Source organism: Amblyraja radiata, chromosome 17 (assembly GCF_010909765.2).
Source record: "Amblyraja radiata isolate CabotCenter1 chromosome 17, sAmbRad1.1.pri, whole genome shotgun sequence".
Lineage (NCBI taxonomy): Eukaryota > Metazoa > Chordata > Chondrichthyes > Rajiformes > Rajidae > Amblyraja > Amblyraja radiata.
The window spans coordinates 34,569,156-34,578,788 of NC_045972.1; the positions used below are offsets into that span (position 1 = coordinate 34,569,156).

At 40.6% G+C, this 9,633-nt stretch overlaps 1 protein-coding gene across 1 annotated transcript in view; it reads right to left on the reverse strand.

The window, feature by feature from the left end:
- mmp15 (matrix metallopeptidase 15) overlaps positions 1 to 7,688 on the reverse strand; it is a 63,798-nt gene extending 56,110 nt beyond the window's left edge. Inside the window, exon 1 of the mRNA XM_033036105.1 lies at positions 7,489 to 7,688. Coding sequence (XP_032891996.1) covers positions 7,489 to 7,593 — 105 coding nt within the window. The 5' untranslated portion in view covers positions 7,594 to 7,688. The remainder of the gene's footprint in view (positions 1 to 7,488) is intronic.
- Between the last annotated feature and the right edge of the window lie 1,945 nt (positions 7,689 to 9,633).

Here is a 9,633-nt window from a genome sequence, read left to right on the forward strand (position 1 = left end):
TTTGCCCATTAGACACTCGCCCTAGGATTGTTGAGGTGGCTCAAATGCAATGGACATAACAGGTTGCTGCAGCATTATGGTATCAACTGTAATAAGGATTTCAGACATCATGCTAAATAATTCATTACCTTTGGCCACTCATCAGCTATACCTTGAGGGAGTGGAATCACTTTTTGTTCCAATATAAGGCAGAGCTAATATGCAGGGCCTGAAAAACAATATGCATTTAGTTAATGGACAGTGGAGAGCCCTACAAGATATTATGCCTGATCTACTTGTTGGTCCGGCAAATGAGAATGAATTACAGCCCATTAGAGCATAAATTGCCTTCTTATGCAACAGTATTCATCAAACCTCAAGCGTGAATGGAGCCCAACACACATAAATATATAGTCACAATTCTCTATACAAATACTAGCAAAGTAGATCTCTCCTTGCATGAGTGATTGTGCAGTTTTACACCAATAACTAGGTCAGGGGTCGGTAACCTACGACCCCCGGGCCGAATGCGGCCTGTAGCCCAAAATCATCCGGCCCGCAGGTGGATTTTTTTCCCTGTAATCATCCGGCCTGCTGAGCGCCGTCGAGCGGCAAGTGTGGCCAAGCGAGGCCGAGTACGGCCAAGCTCTGGCTGTACCGCATCCTGCGCAAAGCTGCCGGCACAGCTGTGCACCTTCTGTGATCACGTGATTTGTTGCCTGCCATCCAGGGTGGGATCCATGTGTACACGTTATAGATGTGGCCAGCCATCTGCTCACAGCCCTATGCATAACAAGGTTGCCGACCCCTGAACTAGGTTATCTACACATACTTCCGTCATGGAGTCATAGAGTGATAGGCCCTTTGGCCCAACTTGTCCATACTTGCCAACATGTCCCAACTACACTGGTCCCACCTGCCTGCGTTTGGTCCATATTCCTTCAAACCTGTCCAATCCTTGCACCTGTTTAACTATTTCTTAAATGTTGGGAAAGTCTTTGCCTCAACTACCTTCTCTGGCAGCTTGTTCCATACACCAACCACCCTTTATGTGAAAAAGTTACCCCTCAGATTCCTATTAAATTTTTTTTTACTTCTCCTTAAACCTATGTCCTCTGGTCCTCGATTCAACTACTCTGGGCAAGTGGTTATGTGCATCTACCCAATCTATTGCTCTCATGAATTGATACATAAGATCACCCCACATCCTCCTGCGTTCCAAGGAATAGAGTCCCAGCCTACTCAACCTCTCCCTACAGCTCAGACCCATCTACCAGGCAACATCCTTGTAAATCTTCTCTGTACCCTTTCCAGCTTGACAACATTTTTTTTCGATAACATGGTGCCCAGAACTGAACACAATACTCTAAATGCGGCCTCACCAACGTCTTATATAACTGCAACATGACCTCCCAACTTCTATACTCAATACGCTGATGAAGACTAATCTGCCAAACGCCTTTTTGACAACCCTATCTACCTGCGTCCACCTTCAAGGAACTATGCACCTGCACTCCTAGATCCTTCTGCTCTACAACACTCTCCAGAGCCCAACCATTCACTGTGTGGGTCCTGCCCATGTTAGACTTCCCAAAATGCATCACCTCACATTTCCCTGTATTAAATTCCATCAACCATTCCTCAGCCCAACTGGCCAATCAATCAAGATCCTGCTGCAATTTTTCACAACCATATTCACTATCTACAAAACCACCCACTTTTGTATTATCTGCAAACTTGCTAATCTTGTGATGTATATTCTCATTCAAATCATTGATATAGATGACAAACAGTAACGGGCCAAGCATCGAACCCCTAGTCACACCAATAGTCACAGGCCTCCAGTCCAGGAAGCAACCTTCCACCATCACATCAGCTTCGTTCCATTAAGCCAATTTTCTATCCATTCTGCTATCTCTCCTTGGATCCCATGCGATCTAACCTTCCAGAGCAGTCTACCATGTGGAACCTTGTTGAATGCTTTGCTGTCCTCGATAAAATATATCTTTCATTTTTTTAGAATCTGGGCAGTGCAAATTTGAGGTGAGGCAACTAAAATATAAATGGATTCTTGCCAAAAGAGTTGTAGGTCAAAACAAAGCCATGGGAGACCCACCATCAGAGAATAAAGACTTGGAGCACCTAGCTATTAGCAGCAAGTAAAGGATCTGTGACCTCCATCCCACACTGCTCTGACCTCGTTATCTTTGATCTATTACAATGTTCCAATGGACCTTAATGTAACACTGGTGAACAATGACACAAATTGTGATTTTAGAGCCTACTGGACTTATATACAACAGATAACCACCCTTTAGAGTTTGTATCAGAATTGACATGTGATAATGAAAGGTCATCAACTTGAAACATTAGTTGGTTCCCTTTCTACAAATTCTCCTTTATCCCCTACATACCTCCATAGTCTTCTTTTTTTACTTGAAACTTCCAGATGTTGGGAGAAAGAGCACTAGAAAGATATCTTAGCCAGAATCATCGGCAAGATCAGGCATTGTAAAATTATAAAGTCACAGTCATTCAGCACAGATATGGGCCCTTCGGCCAACCATGTTCTTCTCAACTGTTGCACCCTTTTACACTAACCCTAATTACCTACATTAGCTGAATAGCTTGTTATGCTCTCGATGCTGAAAAGATATGAGAAATGGGGTCAAAAAAGCAGAAAACAATTGATGAGTAATAGTCTCATTTTATTGCAAATTCCCAAGAGATTTTTGCATGGTGATACAAGAAATTGCAGGTGCTGTCTGAGACACAAGTCATTAATGCAATGATGAAGAAGGCTTACAATGCCCCTACTTCCTCAGATGTTTGAGGAGAGTCGGTATGTCACCAAATACTACTTCAAACTTCTACAATTCTACCATGGAAGCATACTGACTGGTTGCATCAACGCCCGGTTCAGTAATCTGAATGGTCAAGATCGGAGGCTGTAGAAAGTGATGGACAATTGCCCGGTTCATCACAGGTACTGACAACCTCACCATCAGTCTGAAGAAGGGTCTCGACCTGAAACATCACCCATTCCTTCTCTCCAGAGATGCTGCTGGTCCTGCTGAGTCACTCCAGCATTTTGTGTCCCCACCATCAGATATCTACAGGAATTGCTGCCTCCTGAAGGCAGGTAATAACATCAAGACCAACACCATCTGGCCAAGCTCACTTCTCTCTGCTACCATTGGTATGAAGGAGCCTGACAATAGTTACCTCCAGTTTCCCCCCCATCAACCATCAGGTTCTTGAACCAACCCTACTCAGAACCAAACCACTACAGATTTCACACTACTATGGGTTGGTCTATGTACTTTGGTTTTTGCACTATCATGGTCCAGATTACATGATAAATGACAATTTAATGAATATTTAACAACTTTGTTGTGCCTAATCTCTCTGTAAAGCTGTGGCACATTGTTCATTGATCCTGTTCATTACCGGTGCACATCGCAAATCAATACTCTTGATTCATGGGCAAAAAACAAACAGCTGGAAGAACTTATTTATTTTTATTTCTCACATTTCTTCAACTTCTGGTTTTCCCACTGCTCTACAGTTCAAAATAGAGGATAGCATTGACATATGAAACTGAATGGCATTGCCTTTCACCTTGGGGACGTGACTTTAAATGTTTGAATTAATATTTACAACTGCTCATTGTAAGAGCATTGTGTGAAATATTTGGATAAAACTGCTCTCAATTGCCATTAATCGTCACTAAATTGACAATCCTGCTCAGTGACAATTTAAACTTATGTAAGAAATGGAAAAAGATTAAAATGATGCAGTAGAGTATTCTTCTGACATTGTAGGCCAAAATTGCTAATAAATATTCTATGGAAATGCTTCAAATTAAACTGGGTGGCAGCAAAAAAGCCACTAAAACACTTCTGTTGTATGATGATACATACAAAAACCCTTTAATGGAAGAATACCAATGTGATAAATACTTTTGGTGTGACTCCAAGTGCTGTGGCAGTATACAAGATAAATGATTCTTTTCCACAATTAATTTGAATAGATGCATAGAAATACATCTGCTGAAATAACCTTCTTGGTTCAAATGATTCAGGTTCAAGATGTGTTCTGTTTATCCTCAGCCTAGTCCTAACCTAACCCTCTTTACAACCATGCAGCATCAACTTCTCGTCCCTTTCATGCCCTCCATTAATCTCTAAATCTGTTACATTGCATCTGTGCTTGCTGCCTCAACTATTATTTGTGGTTGCAAGATCTAAATTCCCTTGAGCAAACTTAATTTCTTCTACACTCTTTGTTGTACTTGGAAGTAACCATCTTTAATTTCATGATCATTAGTTTTTAATCAATCCCACAAATGGAAATAGCTCCTCCAAGGTCATCCTCCCAAGTTATTCCCGTCCCTTTCCCAATAGGAAAAATATATATCTTGTCCATTCACTGTTATTGGATAATCCTCATAATCTTTATAATTCAAAAGCCAAAAATGTTTTCTAAAAACTATCTAACCATGATTAAACAAATTTACCTGTAAGATCCAAATTTTGATTAATCCCAGTAATAATAAACCTTGGTGGTTTGTTTGCTTTGGTATAGCTTCATTAAAATTAGTGACTGTGTTTAATGACATTTATCAGTATCGCTAGTTTCCTCTACCCCATTTAGATCTCAGAGGGTTGTGGCCTTCTTGTTCTTCCTACTAAAATGCAAAGCTTCAAATTTGTCCATATACACATCTTTTACCAATTATATGGTGATTCTGAAAGTTTATTAAGTCCTTCTCAATATTGACTATTCCTTCCACCTCCCTTCCAAATTTGTTTGTATAAATTGTTCATAGTAATGGTCCCTGCACAAATCCTCATGGAAAACTAATATACCCATTCTCCTACAGTGAATGTCCTACTTGTACACTCCTTGTAGCATTTGGAAGTAACCATCTTTAACTTCAAGATCAGTAGTTCTTAATCAATCCCACAAGTGGAAATATCTCCTCTAAGGTCATCCTCCCAATTTAATCCCAAGTTCCGCAAGGGTCGGTGCTGGGGTCGCTACTCTTCACATTGTTTATTATTGATTTGGACGAGGGGATTGAATGGTTTGTGGCAAAGTTTGTGGATGATATGAAAATAGGTGGAGGGGCACGTAGTGTAGAGAAAGCAGAAGGACTTGGACAGGAGAGTGGGCAGATGGAATATAGTGTACAAATTGTGGAGTCATGCATTTTGCTAATAGGAATAAAGGCATAGACTATTTTCTAAATGGGGTGAGAATCCATAAATCGGGGGTGCAAAGGGACTTGGGAGTGCTGGTGCAGGATTCCCCAAAAAGGTCATCTGTAAGTCGAATCGGTAGTAAAGAAAGCAAACTCAATGCTAGTATTTATTTCAAGAGGGCTTATATAGAAAAACAGGGATGTAATGTTGAGGCTCTTATAGGTGCTGGTAAAGCTGCATTTGGAATACCATGAACAATTTTGGGCACCATATCTGAGGAAGGATGTGCTGGCTCTGGAGAGGGTCCAGAGGAGGTTTACAAGAATCATCTCAGGAATTAATAGGTTAACCTATGATGAGCGTTTGTTGGCACTGGGCCTGTACTCGCTGGAGTTTAGAAGAATGAGGGGGGACCTCATTGAAACATACAGAATAGTGAAAGGTTTAGATAGAGTGGATGTGAAGATGATGTTTCCATTAGTGGGAGAGTCTAGGACTAGAGGTCATAGCCTCAGAATTAAAGGACGTTATTTTAGGAAGGAGATGAGGAGAAATTTATTTAGTCAGAGGGTGGCGAATCTGTGAATTCTTTGTCACAGAAGGCTGTAGAGGCCAAGTCAGTGGATATTTTTAATCCACTTAAGTTAAGAGAGCTAGAATCTTAATTAGTACAGGTGTTGGAGGTTATGGGGAGAAGGCAGGAGAATGGTATTACGAGGGTGAGATAGATCAGTCATGATTGAATGGCCAAATGGCCTTATTCTACTCCTATTCTGTATGACCTATTCTTTGTATCAAAATACATTGCTTCGTACTTGTCTATACTGATATCCATTTTTTATGATATGTTATGCATTATGCATGTTACATTTTATCAGTCTTTCATGATATCATTTCTGATTCGCAAGTCTAAATTGTTATGTTTACATGGTATTACTGATATATTAAAACACAACTGCTCCTTCTGCAGCATCATTTTCTACATTTTTCCCCAGTCCCTGCCTTTTGATTTTTCTATGAGCTTCTGCAAAGCACTAAAGTCTAATGCCATCAATAGGTAACAGACATAAGACAGAAGTTTAAGACATTTTGTTTATTATCTGATATTATAACCCTACCCCGCAAAAGCACCAATAAATCCTTAAATCCACCAATAATGCCTGAATTTTCTCTGAACAATGAGGTTTCTTGCATTAACAATGTATTTATTTATGCTATATTACAGGCTCTCTAAATTATTGACATGTAGGAAACTATCAATTAATGTTTTGCAGTGCCTATCATTTCACAATAATCACACCTTAGTTGCATCAAATCAAATAATGTCAGTATTAGTAATTAGTTAAGACCAGAAACTAAGTGGCTTATTGTGAGCCGTGGTATGATTTTTTTGGAAAGCAAATAACTGCAGATGCTGGAAATCTGAAATAAAAGCAGAAAATGCTAGGAATTCTCAGCGTCATACGTGGTGAGAAAAAGGAGTTAACATTTCGGGTTAATGAAAGGTCATTAACCTGAAACATTAAGTCTGCTTTTCTCTCCAGATACTGCCTGCAGTCCTCAGTACTTCCAGTATTTTCTGTTATTATTGCAGTCTACTTTTGCATGTTATGCATGTATATAGTCGTGATGCTGAGTTCGAATCACAATGTTGGATAGCCTTTTCCCTTGCAAAACTTTATATTCTCATGCACATACATCTTAATGTTTTAAATTTATTTGATCACCTTATTGCTTGAAACGACATCCATGCAACTTAATACTGTAAAGTTATTAGGATACTTTAATATTAAATAAGACAATTCATGTATATTAAAGGGCATCTAGTATGTCATTCAGATTAAAGATGGCCAAGGAATCACTTCCTGCATATCCGTACAGTATTGTTGAATTCATATTAACATTATAATACGTTAACACATGTTAACTCATTGTATGCATATTAATTATGTGTAGTCACAACCTCCATAATAACATTGTATAAGTAATATATATTACAATCCTATATATTTACACTCTAGGACTCGACAATAAACACAAGCATGTGTATTAATGTTCGTCATTATGTCATGCATTAGCATTCGTTAGTACCGACCATTTAGTCCAACCAAGCATATTAAAATCATATAACGGTTATCAGTGTGTTTCAATGTTGAATTTCCCGGTGTGTGTTAATACGGGGTAGTTAGATCAGCAACAGTTCACGCGAAGGTGCAAGTGTTTGAATGACTACTGTAGCAGTTGTGCATGCATCGACTCGACTTGCAATTGACTCCAATTGGAATCTAGATGTCTTCTTTACCTCTGCGTTAAAGTTGGCCTGTTGAGCCCGGCTAAGAATGGCGCAAAACCAAAGAATGAGAGTAGGGGCTTTCCAGCCTCGGCACCAGCAAACCTCACCGGCCATTTCCAAGCAATGGACTTTGGCTCTACCGCCCCGAGGACGGGCTATCCCTTCAGTTCTCTCTCCCTCTCTCCCATCCGTTCCACGATCAAACTGTACTGACCGTAAAAGTCAGCGCCCTCTGCCGTCGAACAGTCAGTTGACCATAGGTACACAAAATTGCTGGAGAAACTCAGCGGGTGCAGCAGCATCTATGGACCATAATTGTTTCCAGCCTGGAGGCCGTCTCAAAATTGACTCGCTTTAATGTAGAATCTAATTATCAGTTTTTATCACCCCACTTTCTCTATCGTTTAGTTATACCATATATGTACTCCACCTGCAAAGCCATATTCCTGCATACTTCGCTACAGATATTAACGGAATTTCTATCCCCTTTGCTTTCTCATTATGTTTTCTTACTCGTTTCATAATCACGATCGCATTTTCCAGTAATGTGCATTTAATCAATTCCAATACGTGTTCATACACGGACATATATATAAAGATACTTCTGTATGCTGATTATTAATATGCACTAATGGACTAGTGTACATATTTAAATTTACATAATGCAAACACGTGTACACCCAAAGTCACAAAAATCCGAGGTATACACAGGACTAAACATGAATGATTCCATGGCGAAATTTGCGAATACCAATCATATTGGAAACCACCCTCCAGCATCAACAAAGATAAACATGGTTAAGTTGATAGATTGCATTTGGTACATGGACTGCACAGCATGGAAAAATGACATTCTAGCTGCCCTTTAATATATGTGAATTGTCTTAATTAACATTAAACTAACCTAATAACTTCACAGTAATAGACAATAGACAATAGGTGCAGGAGTAGGCCATTCGGCCGTTCGAGCCAGCACCGCCACTCAATGTGATCATGGCTGATCATCCCCAATCAGTACCTCGTTCCTGCCTTCTCCCCATATCCCCTGACTCCGCTATCCTATCGGGCTCTTGAAAGTATCCAGAGAATTCCACAGACTCACAACTCTCTGTGAGAAAAAGTGTTTCCTCGTCTCAGTTCTAAATGGCTTACCCCTTATTCTTAAACTGTGGTCCCTGGTTTTGGACTCCCCCAACATCGGGAACATGTTTCCTGCCTCTAGTGTGTCCAAACCTTTAACAATCTTATATGTTTCAATAATATCCACTCATCCTTCTAAACTCCAGAGTGTACAAGCCCAGCCGCTCCATTCTCTCAGCATATGACAGTCCTGCCATCCCGGGAATTAACCCTGTAAATCTACGCTGCACTCCCTCAATAGCAAGCAGGGCCGGCCTTAGGAGTTGCGGGACCCAATTGGGAACAATTTTGGTAAGCCCCACGTTCCCAGCCAAGGTCTGTAGATTCATAGAAATATAATTAAAGTCTATTATAGACTTTATATCTCTATGGTAGAATGGAACGTAATCAAAATGTGCACTTAAAAAGTGCATGCGACTAAATGGACCAAACAGATCTAAGTTACATTTTAATATAAAATTGCATACATGTAAGCCTACAAGTAACAAACAAAATGTGTAGATCACCTCTGAAAAAGTACATAGTTACAATACCACTTGTTTTAGTGACTGAAATGAAAAAAAAAAAGTAATTTAATTAATTAAATCCTGGAAAATCAATAACCATCGGTGAAAAACCAGTCCAGGCATTACATTTTGGGTTCAGCCCCATCCTACCGTTTGGGCTTCTACCCCATCCTAACTTAGTTGTGTGTGTTAGTTGTCTGTGCGTTATGTGTGTGTGGGAGGGAAGGAGAGAAGGGAGGGAGGAAGGGAGGGAGAGAAGGGAGGGAGGGAGGGAGGGAGGGAGGGAGGGAGGGAGAGAAGGACAGAAGGGGGAGGGAAGTAGAGAAAGGACTGTTGGAGGAGAAGAACTTTCGCTTCCCTGATTCCATTGCGCCAGGCCGGACGCGACTTCGGGTTTTTTCACTCCTTAGAAGGAGGGAGGTAGGAGGGCCGGTGGCGGGAGCGGAAGCCGGGGTCCGGGTGTGAGCTGAGGCCGATGTTTGTAAACGTTGCTCCAACCCCCGGCCCG